This window comes from Gadus macrocephalus, chromosome 16 (genome assembly GCF_031168955.1).
Source record: "Gadus macrocephalus chromosome 16, ASM3116895v1".
In the NCBI taxonomy this organism is placed as follows: Eukaryota; Metazoa; Chordata; class Actinopteri; order Gadiformes; family Gadidae; genus Gadus; species Gadus macrocephalus.
The window spans coordinates 22,362,153-22,384,031 of NC_082397.1; the positions used below are offsets into that span (position 1 = coordinate 22,362,153).

A 21,879-nucleotide genomic window follows, 5' to 3' on the forward strand; every position below is an offset into this window, starting at 1 on the left:
AGTCCCAATGCATCCGAACCAATTGAACAAGATTCTTTTGAAGTGGAGGTTAGAGAGATTGATATTTATTCAATTAGCGAGACTCTGTCTAGATTCTTCAATGACAGACATGATTTGCAAGGAACCGAAGAAAAACTTCGCATAACATATGCGATAACGACTGACCCCCAAACTAAACGCTGGCCAAAGGAATCGATCTGGATGGTTTTCAAAGACTGGGTCAAGAAGACTAGACGAAATGAACCAATCGGGTTGTCACTATTGTCTCAGTGTAAGCGCTACTTTATCAAGCATGTCAGCAACAAAAAGAGAGATGAATTGGAAAAGACAACTGCTCACTATGAAGATGCTCTGGAGAAAAAAGGAGAGCAAATCAAACTGCTTGTCCATGAAAATCGTTTGTTAAAGGATGAAATGACTCGGGAGAGAGAGCAGAGGAAGTTGACAGACCTACACACGACGCTTGTCAGACAAGGAGTGATAGCGGCCCGCCCCCTCGACTCAGGGCCCCCAAGGGGAGGTGACCAAGGCAACGGAGGAGGAACCTTGGGAGTCTATGGTCGCATGTACCCCACACTGCCATCGTGTGGCCCAGAAGGGGAATACATCTTCCCGATGCAGCCATCGACGCCATCTGGTGGTTTACAGGAGTCAAGACACAGTGTTCTCTCAGACGTCAACAGCTTTATAGGCGAGTACCCGGTCATCTGCAGTACCCCCCACGTGTCACGGAAGGGAAATCCATCTGCCCCACCTGACTATGCTAATCATGATGCGATCCAGATCCCACAACAATTTTCCCCACAGCAATTTCCCCCTGTTCAACACACTCTGTGTGTTCCACAACAATTTTCCCCACAGCAATTTCCCCCTGTTCAACACACTCTGTGTGTTTCACAACAATTTCCCCAATTCTCCCCTGTCCCAACACATTCCTCCCTCCCACAACAATTTCAACATCCGAACCCCCCAACACAACAATCCCCCGCGGTGAGGCCTGGAGCAGTGACTAAGAATGAATCACTCAATGGAGGATCTGATGACAACATACAACCACACTGCAGCGCGATGGGAGGTGCAACCACACCACACATCAAGACCACAGATGAGGGAGAGGAGATTGAAGGAGAAGACAGAGAGGGAGAGCGTCTTCGCAAGTCTGCCCACAAGAGGGCAGTGAGCTTTGCCTGTATGAAGAAGGTTGATGAGAAAGACGAAATAGTTAACCTCAGGCCCTTGAAGAAGATAGAAAGCACTGAGGGACGCACAATCCTCTATGAACCCTCCAGCCCGAAGGACATCGAAAAATGGAGTGCGGAAATGGACCACCCAAGGAGAGCAGGCCTACAGCCATGGATGAAATTGAAACAACTGATGCTTCTGTACGAACTCCACCCCTATGATGGCCTTGCAATATTGTTCAAACACCTGAGCAGCACTGAGCGCACCCAGATTCGATACGATGTGGAAGATGCCATAGGAGAAGACGGCATGAGACCAGAGAAGGGATGGGAGGCCATAAAGGCGTGGATCCAAAAGCACTCCAGGGCACAAGTCAACTGGACAACAATCACACGTTGTTTGCAGAAGGAAGACGAGGGTCTGGACCAGTTCAACGAGCGCTTCTTCAAATGTTATTTGCTGCACTCAGGCCAAACTGAATATGATATGGACAACATCGACCAGTCACAGGACTTGCCTTTGAAGACCATGTATCTCCAGCAGGTACTGCCGGAGATCCGAAGGGGAGTAAAGACAAGGCTTCCCAGCTGGGACAACCGTAGCTGCACAATGGCAGAGATCAAGGAGTTCGGAGAAAAGGTGGATCGAGATGAAGAAGTCAGGATTCGATTCCTGGCTGACGAGAAGAAGGCAATGGCCAGGGAACGAGAAAGATTCCCCCAGTCCAACAGGGATAGAGAACGATTCCCCCAGTCAGTCAGACAGAGAGAACCTCGACCATGCCACAACTGCGGACAAAATGGACACTGGCAAAGAGAATGTAAAGCCCCTCGAAAGATGTACCGTGACCGCTCCAACGAGAGAGTAGGGGAAGAAAACCGCTCAGACAAAATGAAGGAACTATGGAAGAAATTACAGGCGCAGAGTGCTGAAGAACTCAGCCGCATATGCGATTCAGTGTCGGAAACCAACAATAACACCAACTTGGAATGACACTCGTTAGATTTGGCACGCAAACTAACTGATACGGGGTGAAGAGTAGGGAGTGTTTGAGTGTTTGTTATTTTCATTCCTTTATTTTCACGAGAGGTTAGTCTTCGAAAGATGCTAGGATTTTGTCACCGCCTATCTAAGTGAGAATTCATGTTGGTTCCTTCTTTACACAACTGCTCAGCTTTAGAACATTTGTTGTTGTTTTATTTTTGAACAAAGGTTCACTCATTCATTCATTCACACAAGGTTTATTGAGAACTATGATGACTGATTACTGATTACTGATATAACCATTTTCGAATCAAGCGATTTATTTTTGTATGATAATTTTTCATTGTTTATCGAATCATTAAGACAATTACAAACCATAGTTGATTATTATTACTGTTGGAGGCTGTGACAATGCCTCCCCCATGACTGATACTGCACTTTTTCTTTGTTTCATGTTTCATCGTACCTGGGAGATCCAGGAGACACGGACACTTGTTGAGTCCTTGGGATGAGTCCTTGAACTGAACTGTGTCTGTGTTTGTCCTGACGCCCTACTACGAACTTTCATCCTCATCCCCCATCACACCTGCGGTGGCCATCAACTGGAAAAGAACTCTGTTGCAACTGCTACTCAAAACCAACTGAGTCATGCAGTATTGTCTGTGATGTTGTTGTGCCAAGCAGAGGGAGGTGTCTGGACAGTTGACTTTCTTGATTCTTTAAATTTTTTATGTTTTGGTTTAATCATGAGTAACCTAATGAGTTTGTTATTTTCTTTATTATAGTGGCCTACACCTGGTTTACTTGTGTATGATTTGAATTTACTTGTCTATTGCCTTTTATGCTTTCTTTCATTGATTTAGTTCATTGTTAATGGTTTACCAGTAGATACACTGAATTCTCATTTTTTGGGTGATCTTTAAACTACGTTTAGTATGATCAAGAGGGAGGAATGTAGAATATTGGTGTATTTTAGTGTCTCTCTTTTGTTCACATTTCTAGTCTAGGAACAGGCCAGGGCCTCTCTTACTGATACAAGGTGTTCCTCAACATTCTGCCATTGTTATGTCTCAACAAGGTTGAACCGACCTGGTCCTCCGGGACATAGCCAGGGCCAGATACCTTATCAATGCTGAGAGTGCGTCTGTTTTCGTGTTATTCATATATCCCCTTTTTGTATAATACTCGCCCCAACCCTTTGGTTCGACGAGAAGAGGGTTTGACAGCCAAGGAACAAGTCGTCGACCACCGGGTCCACTATAGATTATTCAACCTAAATCTGTATCTCGCTGTATTACATCCTGGAATAAACCATCTATTCAACCCTCTAATCCAACCTGTCAAGCTGCTTTGATTTCGACTTCAAGAATTACTACTACGACTGAAAATACACAACGCAGAGTCTGTCCGAACAGTTTAGAAATAAACTTAAATCTAACAATGTGCATACTTCAAGCCCCCAGGAGCAGTGCATACTATAGGTCCATGTGCATACTTCAAGCCCCCAGGAGCAGTGCATACTTCCGCAATCCACCAGTGCTCAGCGGCCAAGCCTGGTATTGCAGCTGTGGACGGGTCCCTCGATTCAAGGGGCCCAGAAGTAGATACCTCTGTTCACTCCAATACAAGTGGGGAACAGGAATGTGTCCCCGCAAAAAATGTGTAGACATCAATCAAAGGCTCAAAATTATCTTTATACCATGTACTAATAAAATGTATGTTTTCTCTTTTCAAAACGCCACCTCAAGCGTTTTATTAGCTATTTGATTTATTTATTTTTTGCAGGAGAAGGAGGGTTGGGCAGCTGAAAGGAGTCATAGTGGGCATCCGAGAGGGCTCAGTGCACGGCTCCGTTAACTTCTCGTGTCCGAGGTTTTTCCTTTTACTTAACATGAATGACGTTGATGGTTTTTAGGCACTGTGTTGACTTTAATCACTTAAAGTCGGCGAGGGATGTGTAGACAGCCCTCTCACTTAAGATGCTACAATGCTAATAATGCTCGACACCGAGAATATTTCTGCATCCTGCATGTCATGCACTAGGGCGTGGATGCTTCCATGATGCGGAAGGAAATCTCTCCTTGATGTTGCCCTGCGCCATTGAGCACCACTCTCCTTTCTTTAGGTATTTACCAACAGGTCCATGGTAATTACGAATCCTACTATGGCCCGCTATAGAGCTCGTAAGTCCGCCCCTTCCGGTAGACCCCCATGGAACCTCTGAGATCGTGAAATATGAATGGGCCTAATTATTTTCTGGTCCCACTCTTTATGTCCTGGATAACACTTATGTTGTTTATGGATTTAAATGATAATTATAAGTTTGACCGTTTATTGTGCAATTGTTCAGTTAAAGGCTGTAGAGAAAACACAATGAGAATGACTGCATGTCTCGTATGTAATAATAATAATAATAATAATACATTTCATTTAGAGGCGCCTTTCAAGACACCCAAGGTCACCAATTCGTATGTGACGTCACGCTCCCTGGGACCTGAGATCGAAAAATATGTATGGGTTCCCCCCCGGCCGACAATCAAGTCGTCGTCGTCGTCCCCCCGGTCGACAATCAAGTGCCACCCCAAATATAAGACTGGCCCCAGCTGGCCACCACAGTAATAATATCCTGGCTACGCCCCTGCCATGAGGGGTTAGCTGTTGTTGCACTTTTTTTATTTCACTATAGTTAGGGTTAGGGTTAAGGTTACTAACTTATAGTTAGGTAGATTGCTTCCTTAGCTGTTGTTACACTCAGTTCACTATAGTTAGGGTTACTATACTATAGTAAAGTAGGTTGCTGGCTGCCTTAGATGTTGTTACACTTAGTATATTTCACTATAGTTAGGTAGGTTGCTTCCTTAGCTGTTGTTACACTACAGTATATTTCAATAAGGTGCTTCTGTAAATGAACACAATTTTCAGTTACAGAAGAAGCTGTTTGTTATTATTATTTTCAACTAACCAATAGTAGTTGACATGCATTTTATAAATGTCAATGCACTTTGAGCCCTGAATAACAGTAAAAGCTATTGAATAATTGATTTGCATGCATAGTATACTACACTTTCCATTGAATAATTACCCCTGTAACCCATAAATAGATTCATTTAATAATGTAATCAAATGCTCATACTATTAGGAGAAAAATATTATGCTTGCTTCATAACGTAAGGACAAAATGATTATGCTTGCTTCATATCGTACTAGGTGAACCAATATGTGATACATTGTTATGTTATAGTCAAAATGTTATTAGATAAAGCCCTCGGAATTTTTTTACATTATCGACCTTGGTTTCCACATTATAGCTATGGGTTTATTTTTATTATTTTATTACATATTGGGTTGTTGTTACACCCTGGCCTCTTGCAAGCCTGTTGCATTGACAACATGTACAATACTATTACGGTTCTTTACTTGGCCTGCCTGCCAGACCCAGATAATGTACAATTAAATAAAGAAGCAAAAAATTAGGCACACTTTGAACTTCAGAAAAAGGCAGAGGACCCAACAACGAGACATGTCTATGGTGGTGTCTACAGTGGGACTCACACACACAAACACATACCTGTTTTTTTCTACTATGTGGGGACACATGACAAAATGTAGCCTGGTGGGAACCACCCTTTCTGAGTGTTCTACATACAAGGCAGAAACTGATCCACACACCATGTGCAGCTGTTAAAACAGCCATCACCTGAAATCTTGAGTCTAACCCTCAAAAGACTGACCTGACATTTTACCGACTGCTGGGGACCCCGTCAGGTAGAAGACTCTTGAGGGGACCTGTGACACATTTTCATACGACTGTGTGTGTTTCAAAGGTTACCAATGGGAACTCACCTCAATATATTTAAATGAGCAATGTGACATAACGTGTAAAATGCACATTATTAATACTGCATTATTATATATTAATATGTACTAATATTGCGTTAATATTGCATCTTTCAACACATGCCCCTCCACCCTCATACCCCCCTCAACAGGATGCATTAATGGAGCAAAGAGTCAATTTGGATGTTTATGTAACTTTTAGGTTTCCGTTTTAGTATGTATTTTTTTAGTTTCCGTTTTAGCATGTATCCAACTCCGTGACCACGCAGACGCTTCGAAGGAGTCGTGCTTCTTTGGCAGTTATTACGTTATTGGCCGTGATAACGTATTGGGTTGATACAGGGACTCATGTCATACCATAAATGAATATAAATCAAATAAATGCAAATGCATGAAATAAAGACCCCAAACTCAGGGCTATTCTCTTCTCCCCCTAGTGAGACAAGGTGAACCATTTCGGCCTCACACCGAGATCCCACTGCCCTGGATGGTCCACAAGACCTCCACACTCGGGGCTTCCTTACCCTAGTGACTAGGGTAAGCAGTGAGTGGCCCCCAGTCTGGAGGTCTGGTGGACCCTCCAGGGCAGCGGGACCATATGGCGTAGGATGGGATATGGCCTAGTCCGACAAGGTGAACCCTTTCGGCCTCACACGCAACTATCCCAGTGCCCATGACGTTGTCCCACTGCCCTCACACGTGAGGTGGATAAATTGCATTTAGGCTAAAAAAAGGTTTGGCGCTTGACGCGTTTTTGGTCAAAAAACTGCATCTTGCAGTATATTTGAAACAAGGAAATATAGCGATTTGGCATTAAATGTTGATGGAGCAGTGAATAGGTTCAGTACGCAGCAAAATAGCATGAACAACAATTTTTTTAAATGTGCCGTTTAGCGCGTTTCGGAAAAGAGCTCCTCATGTGAAAACATCCAAGTCCAATTCAAACGAAATCATGAAATATTGTAGCTAGTCCTGACTAATTACAGCAGAAACCAAAAGGCTGGCTAGTTGACATTTAGGCCTACCTAAAAGTGGCCTAAATGTCAGTAGAAGGAACTGACATAATCTTCATAATTGACATCTATCTCATGACAGTACAACTAAAATAGCCTGTACTTTAAGGGGACAAATTATGAAAACAACTTTTCCTGGGATTTGGGTTGTTGTTTTGGGTCTCTGGTGCACTCATACAAACTTTTAAAAAAGTCTCTATGTGATTTGAGTGAAATATGCATTTCTGAAACCTGCCTACAGTTAACTAACGAGCGAGTCAGTTTTGGCGCCCCCTCCTACGTAGGAAGGGCACATTTGAATATTACCTCAAACTTCCCCAACCCCCTCCAATCAGAGCATAGCTCAGATTTTGTGGACCAGCGGACGAGCAGCTCCGGCGGGGGGGAGCTCAGCAGCAGTCCAGCTCCCGGAGTACAATCCCTTTCTCCTCCATATCGCGGTTCAATATGGACTTCAGAGAGCCATGGCCAAAGTTCCTTTCCCCCAATTCTTCTCAACCATGGCCGAGATAACCTCCACTACGAGTCTTTTCTCGTTGTGGAAGGTTGTAGGGGAGAGCCGGGTCGATTGAAACACTTTCAGTTAAACGTCTTTTTCAAAGATGACGTTACGTATATAAATAATTTTGTGATCAACAACTCACAGGTGTGTTCTCTTAGTTAGAAGTGAAATTTGATACATATGTTGGATGATCGAGCTGTTTTTTAACTTTGAACGTTAGTTGACATTTGTTTGAAACGCCCCGCCTAGTCGGGACATTTGAAACACACATGCGGGACGAATGAAACGGCATATTTTAAAAAGAAACTATTGTCCTTACTCTTGCTTTTATGCAACATACCAGACAACATACTAGTGTACTCGTCATTGCTAAAAATTTCACATAATTCCGCATAATATAAATAGGTCAAGATATATTTTTGGTCCGTGCGTAATTGTAAAGATGCACATTTCGATTAAAACTCACCTTTCTTCGTTTGGACGACTAAATTTGCATTAAATTGACTTATTTCCCTGTCCTAAGTCATGTTTAGGGATACACAGTTGAACATCTTTTTATTTATTTTAAACAAAAACTACCAGGTCAACAGGATATCACGAGACCTGTTACAGCTGAAATGTATCCAAGCACCGCACAAGGTTAATTTATTTTCGATGCGCTCAGCCCGGTGCACAGAAGCATCCGGAGTCTCTGTGGACAGGTAAGTGGCTAAACTTATTTTATCTGATAAATATTGTATAATAGTCTGCACATTTACATGAACATTATGTTGAATTCATAATAAGCAGAACTTTGACACTCTAGCTGATGGATGGTAATGGCTGGAGAAAAGGATAAATCGGCAAGCCATGTGTCGTGACCAAGAGCAAGGGTGTAGAAGGATGGACGAAAAGTAGGCCTACCCTGCAAAATATTTAATAGCCCAGCTCCCACTCATAGCCTAACCCAGGCCTAATAGTTAGTTAGTTAATCAGTCTATAATGTTAAGTGAATTGTGCTGTAGGCCTCTATTTACAGTATTTCCACTGCAAACTAGTGAAGACACATGGACAGTATAGTAGGCTAAATATTTTTATTCTTTGTAACACAGGTGACACAGGTAGTGTGTACTCCCGTCGGTGCAAGCCTCATGCGACCACTTGTAGCAAAAAACACACTGGACCCACTCTTCCCCAGGCATCGAGGCGCTGAAGAGCTTGCATCACACGAGGCAGCTGACGTCCTCGTTGGATAGGCCTAAATAAGTTGGAGAAGTAGAGGCAGCGATAGTGGTGAACTCTACTGCATCCGGAACATGACAAATTAGGGCTAAGGTGGGGCTGACACCATCAGCGGTGGATGGTGGGAGGAGCAGCTGAGGTGGCACCAGGGGTGACTCCAGCAAGGGGGGCGGCATCAGGAGCGGGCAAGAACAGCCTCTTCTTGGGAGCCCGAGAGGAGGGAGGCTGCTTGGCGGGACGACGCTGCTTCAGAGTTCCCTGCTTTTCCGCCACTAAAGCAGCCCTCACCAGGGTATCCGTAAGTATAGCAGTTGTCCTGAAAGCATTAAATTTGACATTTTAATGCTAATTGAATTACTTTAAATGTGGTAGATCTACATGACTGTATACAAAGGAAGGCCAGACAAGATATGAGATGCAAGAGTAACTCCACTTGCCTCTTTCTCCCTCTTCTCTTTGTTATCTTTCTAGGTCCGGACGATGTCCGGGCTGAATTCAAGGGCATCTCCCTCAGGCCGGACAGCTTGGTCAGGCCCGGCAGCTCGTTCAGGTACATCCATGCCTGCCAAAGTACACAAAAAAAAAAAAAAAAAAGACTTTTAAATAAAAAAATGTTTATAAACCCACCCTCCTGGTCCTTGTTAAATACCCTGATGTGAGAGTTGTAGCCTGGTGGTCAAGCAGCTTCTCTGCCGTCCACTAACCTATGGACTTTTTTTATGAACTTGGACTTATGGGACTATTTATTTATGTATTATGAACTCTGTTTAATCCTCTGTTGCTTCTGATGAACTGTTCCTACCTGAAGTGTCACCTGGAGAAGCGCTGACCACGTCACCCGAAGCCTGGGGAGGAGGACGGTCTGTGGAATAGGCTCTGGCGAAGTCCTTTTCCTCAAACGCGGAGGGGTTAAAAGGCCAGGGGTCATTTATAACCGTTACGTACGCACAAAACGGGGCTGAAATTGGCGTACGTGACTTTCCACGCCAAGGGTGTGATCTATAAAAAACCAACTTGACGGGAAAATGTGCGCAGCCCTAAGCAAACTCTGACCCATGCGTACGCATAGTTTAGAGGAAAAGGAGAATTGGTGACACAGATGTGGTGGTCAGACCGAAGAATTGTAGAGTGAGAAGAACTATTATGTTTTATCATCGCCCCTTCATAAATTTAATTTCAACCCGTATCATGCGTTAAATCTATGCAATCAGAATAATTTAAGTCAACTGCGTTATTTCTCAGTTATAACTCCAGAAACATCTCCTTGAATAGAAATAAAAAAAAATTCTCTACATTTAATCCCGTCACTCCATACTGTCCACTGACGGCGCGACTGCATGGAATAAAGCATCTGTCCAACATGTGTCAATAACATAATATTTTTATGTGACACTGTAAACACATAATCAAATGTCAATTAAATCCCAAGTGTGGAAAAGGAAGCCACACTCATCACAATCGTTGTCCGTTACTCTTGATGCTTTTCATGACAAATCAGGCATTAAAAAGGGGTTATGTTCAAGAACATTTTACGTGGGTGATTACAAACTGATTATCCAAGGTGTTCTCGGTCAGTCTTATTACCGTAACCCTATAAATGCAGAGGTGAGCGCCGTGGTAATGCTGCACCTATATGGCACTTCTGGCGGACCATGCAAATGACAAGATTCGGAGGGAGAGGGTCTTTAGGGACCATAACGATTTATTGGTAGGCTACATAAAAATATGTAACTTTATGTCAGACCACTTCTTTTTTAATTCTGGGACTGCGCTCCTTGCTACTGACAGAGTTCACTGCTGCAGTAACATGTTGCCACTCACTCTGCTTTTTGTTGTTGGCGATCCCAATCCTGTGACCGCCGAACAAAACTACTTTTCGGGCCTCCATCTCACCCACAAGTGTCTCCACTTCAACCTCCGTGAAATTTCGCTTTTATGCTTTTCTCAGTACTTCTGCCATTGTTTACGACAAGACATAATACTTGCATGAAATAAAGACCCCAAACTCAGGGCTATTCTCTTCTCCCCCAAGTGAGACAAGGTGAACCATTTCGGCCTCACACCGAGATCCCACTGCCCTGGATGGTCCACAAGACCTCCACACTCGGGGCTTCCTCACCCTAGTAACTAGGGTGAGGATTGAAACAAGTGTTTCAATCGTCCCGACAACGAGTACTGACACTTAAACCTTTTTTACCTCTAAACTACAAAACTCTGACATTGCACACTTTATCACAGGTTTAAGTTCTAATTCATCTGTTGTATAGTAATATTATGGCATGAAACAAAAAATACAACTACTTTTTACAAAAAAACTACCGCAGGAAGGATTTTACTTGCAGCTCTCGAAAACAGGTTTGCGGGATAACATTTGAACGGTGTGACGTCATTACACGACATTTCCCAGGGTTGATCAGTCTTGCGTGCTGAACGTAGTGACGAATTTTGACGTGAAAGCCTTGCGTGGTTTTCGAGTAAATCGCTGTTTCAATCGACCCGGCTCTCCCCTACCAGAGACGTCAGACGCAGCCCTTATGATTCATAATATCTTCCGAGGCACACATAGCTTTTGGCCATGATATTAGATATATTATATAAATACCTATATTATATATTATTATATTATATAGATATAGAGCTCCAGGAGTCCTCAACATGGACCTATTAAAGGGTCCGCAAACGGCAACAAATACTTCTCCATGCTGTGGTTCACTCGGACAGCTCATTGGTCAATGGGCAGCAGCTTATTTGCATTTAAAAGCTACAGACACCAGAAACTGCGCATTCTGAAGGGATTGAGACAGAGGGCAATAGCGGTAGGCAAGTTTTTTTTTCCTAAAAGCGATTTCCAGCAAACATCTTCAAAAACATGTTTTCTGGAACTCATATAGTATGTTTACTTGTTGGGAAACACCATAATATGGCTCCTTTAAGTGTCCATGTAATCTGGATAATGTTGATGTGAATGATATTATCCCTTGAAGCAATGTGTCAAAGGTTTGATTTAACATTAAAAAAATCTTTCTGATGTCTTTGACACTTGAACTTAACATGATAAATGAATCTTCTTTTTGCTTAACTTTCTTGAGACAAACAAGGAGTGAAGGGTGAACAATAGGAATCTGATTAGAATAATAATGCATTCTAGAGGGAGGACCATAAACTGACTCAAACATCTCCGATCAATACATTTAACCAGTGACCTTTTTAGTGGATAATCTTCAACCATTATTGCCTATTGTGATATAATCCAAGGTATGAACTAGAAAATAATGGCCTTAGAAAGACAGCAATAAGTCAATATACTGCAGTCTACTCCACAAGTGAACTTTGCAGGCAATTTGTAATAAGCCTAATCATTATAAATGTTTATATAATTAGTCAATTGAAAGGAATGTCTTCATTCTCCTTGAACCTAGAGATACTTCCCGCCCTCTTATTGAAAGGTTACAAGTCTGTTTGCATTTGCAATGCAACTGTAGCCACCAAGTCTGATACTGAGGCCTATCAACTGACTTCTTTGTTGTGTAAATAGATTCCTTTAACTATGTTGCGTATAGATTCCTTTAACTATCTTGCAGCCAAGTCCACTTCACCCATAGTGTATTGCAATTGAACTTGGTCTCTCCTCTGGCCAATGCTAAACTCCCCCTGACCTTTGTGTTTAGCCACAATGTAAAAGTTTCCTATAAGAGTCATGTACACTAGCGATGTGAATAACTCAAATTTTTCTAATTATCAGTGGGTGGTATGAACGAATAATCGATTATTCGATGCGTGTCGACATTCACAAAGGCAGCCATGGACCATCGGCAAGAAATCCCTTAATATCTTAAACGCAAAAAAAAAAAAAACACCTGCCAAGTAGTTCCAGTCAAATTGTCTGTTGTGAAAAATGCATTAAACTGTAATCTGAAAACGCGGTTTATTGCTATAGGCCCTATAGTATCTTTGGTATAAAGGCTGGGACGAATTTCAAATTATAAATATGTACACTTTATGTTGAAAGTATAGACCGTCCCGAATCCCATTGAAACTAATGGCGCGGTGATTCAGTCTTCAAAACGAGAGCTGGTAAATTGTGAAAAATGATTTAAACTGTAATCAGACAACGCGGTTATATGCTATAGACCCTAGAGTATCTGTTGTATAAAGGCTGGGACGAATTTTGAACTATAAATATGTACAATGCATAACGTTAGCTCTCTGGCTCATAGCTGAGCGGACTAGAATACCTCCCATTGCCAAGTCGTAGCTAAGGTCCGTCCTATTTACTGGAGGAGTGAACGATGTTTCCGTTGCATAAGAACCTTACGGGATGGTAATGATTGTTCCAGGTATTAGTCAAACCCTCAGGCGTTACCAGGGAAACAAAGTTATGGCTTGTGAAAATCTTTATATTGGAATGGGAAAAGATTTTAACGGCCCAAATGTTAAAAATCGATTTTGACCCTCAGGAATGAATAATCTAATATTCTGACCCATCCCTAATGTTCACCCATCATCTCTTTGAATGTATGATTGGTAACTTCTCTGCCTGTATCTTCCCATGATCAAGCTCTCAAATATTGTGCTGTCCGAAGTGTCCTAAAAATAAGTTAATCAAACAGACAATTATTAAAAACAGAATGCGAATAAAAAGCTGGAAAGCGTTTATCATGATGAAAGGAAACTTAAAGCAAAAATTTCAACAATAGAGGTTCAATCAAAGCGTCCCGTTGTCCCATGTCAAAGCACTCCATTGCCCTTGCGCTTGAGCATGTGCAGCAAAAAGCTCCGCTTTGCTGGAACTTCAGAAACGCTTGAGAAAAATGTAGCTTATGTGGGCGCTACCACATTATTTGGTAAATAAAAGAGCTAAGCCTTCGTGGGATCGCTGTCGTCTTTGGGATCGCTGGGCTATATGGATCAGTCAGCCCGTCAACGACCGCTTTTTAACTCTGGGTTCACACCAAAAGCTGTAACTGTGCGTTCACACCAAAAGCTATAAAGCGTTTTGAGCGATAAACGCCCCTTCACTTTCTATTAGACATGAGCGATAAAGCGATTGGAGCGATATAACGCTTGAGCGATAGCTTTAAAGCTGTAAATGAGAGTTGAAAACAGCTCAACTCTATGCAAATGACCTAGTAGCGTTTCGGCTGTAAATGACCGCCAGCCAATCGGAATGTAGATGTCGCTCGCCGGCGTGGGTCCCAGTAAACATACGCGAGAACTTTAGTTCCTAGTTCCTACAACACATTTGTCCCTTCATCATGGTGCATGAGAAAATAATTGCGGCTATTGCAGGGCATCGTATTTGTTCACGATTGCATAGCCAACGTGGTTTTATTATAGCCCGATCATTAACTAAAAAACACAGAAAGAATAAAGCATCCAGCATATGACTTCAATGTATGCGGGCATACACAATCCGCATTACGCAACAGGGATGGTCGCACAGTGGAATGCTGATGGAAACCAGCGGACGAGCGGTGGGTGGAGATGTGCGCGCATTTCAGAAGCAGGGAGATACCGCACAAAAATCTATTTCTAATTGGTCAGTTTGCCGTGTCTGCCTGGCACAAATGCTCCCGTTGAGCAGATTTTTTCCATAATAAACAACAGACACAGACAGACAGACAGACAGACAGACAGACAGACAGACAGACAGACGATAGCGATCAACTAAGCTATAATCTAGCAAATAAGCAATCACTCCATTAATTAGTTATTCAGTGTTTCATGTATTTATGGTAATTATTCTTATGACTATCTTGTGTTTTTGTGGCTCGGCAACAGCAGCAGCACTTGCCTCAACTACGAGCGTGCAGGCAAAAAGCGTGGCTCCTTTAAATGGAAAAGCAAAATCGCAAGAGCGATATGAGCTGTAAATATTTTGGACAGCGTTGCGTTTTGAGCTATTCGGCGATTTCTCATCTTTTATAGCTTTTGGTGTGAACGTTACAGTAACGCGGCGGTCCTCAGCACGCTGACCATCCACGGCATCAGCCAGGACGACGACGCCATCTACCAGCGCATCGCCGAGAACAGCGCCGGCTCCACGCAGGCCAGCGCCGGCTCCACGCAGGCCAGCGCCCGCCTCACCGTGCTGTGGGCCGACGGGCTCCCCGGGGCCCCCACAATGGTGCGGGCCCAGGCGTTGTCGCCCGGCGCCATCCAGGTGTCCTGGAAGGAGCCGGAGCAGAACACACAGGACATCATCGGCTACGTGCTGCACATCCGGCGGTCCTCAGCACGCTGACCATCTATGGCATCAGCCAGGACGACGACGCCATCTACCAGCGCATCGCCGAGAACAGCGCCGGCTCCACGCAGGCCAGCGCCCGCCTCACAGTGCTGTGGGCCGACGGGCTCCCCGGGGCCCCCACAATGGTGCGGGCCCAGGCGTTGTCGCCCGGCGCCATCCAGGTGTCCTGGAAGGAGCCGGAGCAGAACACACAGGACATATGTGGTTGATAGGGTTTACATGTTTAAATGTGGTCGATAGTGTTTGAGTGTGGTCGCTAGTGTTTACATGTGGTCGATAGTGTTTAAATGTGGTCGATAGTGTGTAGGTGTGGGCGATGGTGTTTGGATGTGGTCGATAGTGTTTAAATGTGGTCGATAGTGTTTACATGTTTAATTGTGGTCGATAGTGTTTAATTGTGGTCGATAGTGTTTAATTGTGGTCGATAGTGTTTAATTGTGGTCGATAGTGTTTAATTGTGGTCGATAGGGTTTACATGTTTAAATGTGGTCGATACGGTTTACATGTGGTCCATAGTGTTTAAATGTGGTCCATAGTGTTTAAATGTGGGCGATAGTGTTTACATGTGGGCGATAGTGTTTACATGTGGGCGATAGTGTTTACATGTGGGCGATAGTGTTTACATGTGGTCGATAGTGTTTACATGTGGTCCATAGTGTTTAAATATGGTCGATAGTGTTTAAATGTGGTCGATAGTGTTTACATGTGGTCGATATTGTTTAAATGTGATCGACGGTGTTTAAATATGGTCGATAGTGTTTAAATATGTTCTTTTCCCTCACTCTCCACCTCATCCCGAACTCTTCACCTCAAGCTGGTGTGTAGTGAGCGTTCTGGCACCGATTGGCTGCCGTGCATCACCCAAGTGGGTGCTACATATTGGTGGTGGTTAGTGAGGTCCCCCCTTCACTTTAGGCGTCTTTGAGTGTTATTAATTATTATTATTCTTCATGTTTAACCTCTGTTTTCCTTTTATTCCTAGTCTGTTTTACATAGTTTTGAATGATGACTATATGCTCTGTAAGGTGACCTTGGGTGTCTTGAAAGGCGCCTCTAAATTAAATGTATTATTATTATTATTCTTATTATTATTATTAACGCTTGCATCTTAGCCGGTGTAAGTGCCATATTGGCTCGGCTACCAGATCGGCTCGGGGTCCGTCGTCTGCTGATTACGTTACACAATATCATTGGCTGTACGCTTGAATGGGCGTAGGCTACATTGTGATTGGCTGCTAAGGGACAGTTGTGATTGGCTGTTTTGTGCTGTAGCTCTGGCTGTCGTCATAGCAACCACAGCGAGCACATGTGTGAGCGCGAGTAGGTCTGTCTAGTTTCGGTTTGTGTTGCCAGATTGGGCATGTTCCCGTTTTTTCAGCCTAACGTGATTCAAAGTAGCCAAATCAGGCTGAAAATGTGCCGAATCTGGCAACACGGACGGCTTATCTTAACAGCCAAGATGATTCCGAGGGATGTTTTGTTTTTAGAAGAAAACTATCCATACAGATAGGTTGGGAATGGTCTATGTTCAAAATGAAAGATCATTACAGGCTCTTTAATTTAAGCCATAAAAGACCTTATTGCTGTAGATAGCGTATTGTGTGACGTAATCAGCAGACGACGGACCCCGAGCCGATCTGGTAGCCGAGCCAATATGGTACTTACACCGGCGCTCGGCATAGGCGAGCTAGGCGACCGCCTAGGGCGACAAATGCGTTGGGGGCGCCCTCTGGTGGCGCCCTTAATTAGTCAATTAAATAATACGAAACGAACGGAGAAGGTAGGGGGCGCGGGAGCAATCGCCAGGGCGGGCCGAAACCGTCACCGTAGTACGCAGGACAATGCAACAACAACCCCCCCCAGAGCCGATGGCAGTGGCCGATGTTTACATGTTTAATGCTTCCTCCTCCTGAAAGGTCACTGGAACCTGTCTTACAAACTGAATATCGCTGTTCTTTCTCCAAATACTCCCACACGGCCCACATTTTCCTTTTTTTTTTCTATCGTATCACTCCGCAAGCGTCCTCGTTTGCTAAGCGACGTCAACGTCTTTGGCTGACTAATATTTCTCAGCTGATCAACACTACGAATGCTGGTAACAAATAAATTGTAAAAAGACATACCGTGTGAATTCGGCGCATGTAGGCCCATCTGCCTAAGCCCACGTTGAAATAATTTTGATGTTGAATGTTGATGGCGCAGTTGTTGAAATAAACAGATTGATTGTCTTACAAATCATAAAAGCCTCTACCTGTGTCATTGTGTGTGCGTGTATACGAGGTGCGTGTCTGCGTGGGTGTGTTGGGGGTTAGGGTTTGTTTCCCTGGCACAAAAGGGGGAATAAATAAAAACTAAAAAAAAACATCGGTATCGGCCAAATTATTATTTTAAACGGTATCGTATCGGTATTGGCCCAGAATTTCACAATCGGTGCATCCCTAGTGTTTTACCAATACTGTAGTTATATTGGGAATCAGAGCTGATCTCAGCATTCCTGATAGCCGTCTGCCATGAAGAAGATGTTAATCATTCTACTATAAACTATATAAATAGTCCTCGTGTTTTAGAAAGGCGCTGGTCATGATGCTTTTCAAAAAAGGACCAGGCTTTTAGCCAGGTAGTATCGAGTACAGTCTCATTTGATCAATGTTGTTTTCTTGTAAAGGTGCAATAGGTATTACTAACCTACAGCGGACATGCCTCTACCAATATCCTCTTCAACCTTGATGGAAATGATGTCTGGGGTCTGCTGCTTTCCACATAAAGAAGGAAACACACAAAATACATTTTCTTTAATTTGCACCGAATAGTTTTAAATCCCCACTAACGACACATTTAATCATAAAGGTGTGTGCTTTCTATGGGTGTGTGCTAGAGTTATAACAGAGGAAGTATCTCTTTTGGATGCTGAATGAGAAGATGATTTCCAACCTGCACACTCGGCTCCTCGCGGCGGACCAACCGATCGCCGCGGTCCAGGCTCGTGGCCACGCTGTGGTCCGCAGACAGCGAGTTCAGGGCCTCCACTTCTGATGCGGTAAAGAGGGTGTTATGGCCGTCCACCGCCAGTGGGCCCTCCCCTTTACCATAGACGCTCAGGATCCTCAGCTCCCCGTTGTGACAGGACATATGGGAGGCGTCCACACGCAGACTCTCTGAGATGGCGGCGCAATGCATGCTGCGATCTCCAAAGTCATCGCAGTCTTCTGCAGAGGGAGAAAAAGAAAGACAGAAAGTAATTGTTTTGATACAGTGTTTGCATTAAAGGAGGAAGTGTTCATTATTACACATCAAATTAACTATTTCATTGTATGCAACATTGACAAAGAGGGTTTAAAATGATGTCTTCTCCAGCACCCTCCTCCCTAGACTCAAAGCTCAGGCGGGTGACCAGTTTGAGGACACTGAACGAACGCCAGCGCAAAATGATCCGAGCACAACATTACATGCGAGTCAAGCGCAATTTTTCTATTTTGACCATAACAAGCAACAACGTGTCCTTCCCTGTTAGCTGATCAGCTAACATTCATACATTTTGAATTGATTAGTGTTTGAGAATGATAAACCAGCTCATGTGGACCAGCCTTGAAACCCTTCTGGGCTCTTGACTGAATCCATCTTTGAAATGCAACTCCCAAGTTTGCCTCATGTTTTAGCTGGTCATGATGCTTTTCCAAAGAGGACCAGGCGTTTTAGTGCAGGTAGAATCTAGCATCAGCCTATAATCTATGGTTCCTAGAATCTACTTCATCTTAAGTAAAAAGGTATTCAAGGTGGAAAAGTACATACCTTTACTTCTAAAGTGGGGAAGTAAAGTCTTTAAGGATAGCCGTGTGCCTACAGTATGTGTTTCGAGGTGGTCTGTCTGGCAGGCAACATTCCTTGAGAGAAGCAGCTGAATGCAAGTGCTTGATGTACTGGCCTGTGTAGAGACCACAAGGTGAAATTAGTACTCAATTTATTACTTTGTATATATTCTAGGTGCAAGTTGTAAGAAGATAAGCATGATGATTGTGAATAACATTAGCCTAATTCTTAAAATTAGATCCATGATATCAAATGATATTACATATTTTATCTTTAACACATCTTAAATGTTCACCACATCATCTCAGTTCATCTCATTATAATTACATCAACTTCTGCAGAAATATGCTAATAACCCATTGATTTAAATATGGTGTGAATGGGAAAACATGAGTGGGGAAGAGTTATCAGGCCATAATTATCTATTCAGTAAAACGCTTGAACTACTGCGGTCACGTAGCTTGTAAAGGACAGTTGAACTCGTTTGTAGTAGGGTGACCAGACATTCTTAAAGATTCGGGACATTCCCTTGGTGTCCAAGCAGTATAGATCAGTGCCTGTACGCCTGTACCCGCTTTGCTGTAAAACGCTTCGAATTGTGCCAATTCTCATCGGATCACCCTGGTTTGCAGAGTTGCACACTCTAACCGAACACCAAGAGCAGAACGGTTATCCTAATAACAAAGAAGTGTACAACACTCGCGTTACAGTACGTGTATTATTCACACACATACCTGATGCCATCTACCTTTACATTAGCGTCAGTAACTGGGCTGTTAGCTGTAGAGCTAATGCTACAGCCACAGTTGACGGGTAACAAGCTAGGTAACCATATACAGTAAAGCAACACAATGATATAGCATTAGTTACTTACTTGTCCAAGGTTTGTAGTTGAGCAAAGGAGAGTTGGTACTGAACCAGATTTAATTTTCAGACGTTCAGCAAGTCCAGCTCTGTATTGGCCCAAGTTAAGGAAACAGTTGTCGGTGAAATGTCTGGCGCAGACATATAACACTTTGGGAAGTTGTGTCGGCACATTTCCAGAGAAACTATAATTAACCCACTGGTTCTTCAGAGGCTCGGATGAAGGAACTAAAAATAGACTTTTGTGTTCATTTGTACATCCAAACACTGAGCAACTGCCATGCTTCGCTCGTTTGCAAGGCATGACGTCTCTCCAGGAAAAAACAATGCGGCGCTCGTATGGTCGTAGCTCATTTTATAATGGGCGGTCGGGACACATTCTCTGGGCGGGCAAAGCAGAGAGGGGGGAGGTAATCTTTTCCTGTATTTTTTCCCCCCCTTTTTTTATGTATATACAAACAAAATAATGAGCAATAAAATAAATAAAAACAAACGAATAGGATCCTCAGGATCCGAAGAAATACACAACTAAAATAATACAGTTCATGTTCAAAAGGGAGAGGAAAAAGTTGACAACTTTTCCTGTCCTACCCCCTCTAATTTTTTAATTTCATTATTTATAGAAAATAAATATTCAGTTTGAATCAAGCAGTGTCCATTGTTCGTAAGTTAAAACTAGTTTAAACGAGTTTTTTTTAGTTTTGATGTAGTGGTAAATAGGATGTAATAATACATTTGTTGTAATACATTGAAGTTTTACAATCGTTCTTATTGGTGGTTTGTTGAATAAACAGGTTCCTCCTAATCTTAATTTACGATTAAATTGGAACAACTCCTGTATGCTATGAGGCAATTGGGGATTATTTGCTTTGAACTTATTTGAATAGTTTTATAATAAAGCAAATATAGATTTTTTTTTGGTTCTTAATTGAATAAATAATGGATTTGTTGGTTTTCTGTATAATTCGTATTGCTCTTTTTTTCAGGATGAAGATTGGATGTGTATACGTTTTGTATCCCCATATCTCCACACAGTAGGTAATGTAAGGAAGTCCCTCCCAAGGTCCCTTGGGAGCCGGACAAACAGGCTGAGGAATACCTTCTACCCCTGGGCAATTCGTCTACTTAACGCCTGACCCCCCCCCCCCCCCCCCCCCCCCCCCCAATGGACATGTGAAATCCTCTACCATATTTATTTATTTAAAAAAAATACACTTATATGTTATGACTGCATATTTATATTTATTGTGCCTATTGCTGTTGTTTGTGTTTGTATTTTTGCACTGTTTTATTTTGCACTATGGGTAGTGAGCACCACCCCCAATTTCATTGTACAAGTTTGCACAATGACAATAAAGTATGAATTATTATTAATTATTAAGTATGAAGGAGCACTACAACGTGTACAGAGAGGTTTGATTTTTGGTTTTATTCAGTATTGCTATTGATGTCGATATTTTGGCTTTAATATCATTTATGTGAGGTTCCCAACTTAATTTGTTGTCTATTATTAATGAACTGAATTAATGAACCCTGAAATTTGTACCCGTCTTTTCTCCTCATTTGTGTATCAGGAGGTTCGACTGTGAGGGTCATTCACACTTATTCACACTTGATGCCCGATATGCGTACATCGGTGTCACCTCTTTCGATGCTTTCATCCTCCCCATGGAAAAAAGTGGTCAAGTGGAGCAGAGAGATCACCATGCCTGTACCGGAGGGGACTCTCTAAATCGACGCCACTTCGACCTGGGCGGGACTTTACGTCCTACGTCACTCGCTATGGATGTGCATGCATGGTGTGCATGTGTGCGCATAGCCGTCACTCGCGATGGGTGTGCATGTGAGAAAGGTTTTGGCTTTTAGTGTCTATGGGTTGGTAATAACGGTTCTGATGATTTTTCTGATGGAAAAGTGGTCTTTTATTTCCATAATCTTTGTTCAGTGAACGCATAAACCCGTTTGTTAGTTAGCAGTTAAACAAAATGCGATCTCTTTGTTTACAGTTACCAACGACCAACTGATGATTGGTGGTTCGATTCCCTAGTGATGCAAGGTTTTTTCTTTCATTTTGGACTGCACACACATCGCGAGTGACGGATACTCACACAATGTACACACATCACTGTCTTTACAATTTCTAGGCAACCGAAGTTTAAAGATTGTCAAGTGGTTAACTCTTGAATCGCATGTACTAAGACCTGATGGGTTAGTGGTCA

At 42.9% G+C, this 21,879-nt stretch overlaps 1 protein-coding gene across 9 annotated transcripts in view; it reads right to left on the minus strand.

The window, feature by feature from the left end:
* Positions 1 to 20,087, minus strand: part of LOC132474384 (uncharacterized) — a 22,600-nt gene extending 2,513 nt beyond the window's left edge. Inside the window, exons 1-7 of one of the 9 annotated variants that reach the window (XM_060075043.1) lie at positions 19,671 to 20,043; positions 19,368 to 19,470; positions 18,779 to 18,911; positions 17,921 to 18,195; positions 17,679 to 17,741; positions 9,177 to 9,301; positions 8,577 to 9,055 (exon numbers count right to left, since the gene is read on the minus strand). In XM_060075043.1, coding sequence (XP_059931026.1) covers positions 8,848 to 9,055; positions 9,177 to 9,301; positions 17,679 to 17,741; positions 17,921 to 18,166 — 642 coding nt within the window. In that variant the 5' untranslated portion in view covers positions 18,167 to 18,195; positions 18,779 to 18,911; positions 19,368 to 19,470; positions 19,671 to 20,043 and the 3' untranslated portion in view covers positions 8,577 to 8,847. Of the gene's footprint in view, positions 1 to 8,576; positions 9,056 to 9,175; positions 9,302 to 9,541; positions 9,633 to 17,674; positions 17,742 to 17,920; positions 18,196 to 18,778; positions 18,912 to 19,367; positions 19,471 to 19,670 lie in introns of those variants that run through there. The other 8 variants (XM_060075036.1, XM_060075038.1, XM_060075035.1 and 5 more) reach the window with 8 other exon arrangements.
* Between the last annotated feature and the right edge of the window lie 1,792 nt (positions 20,088 to 21,879).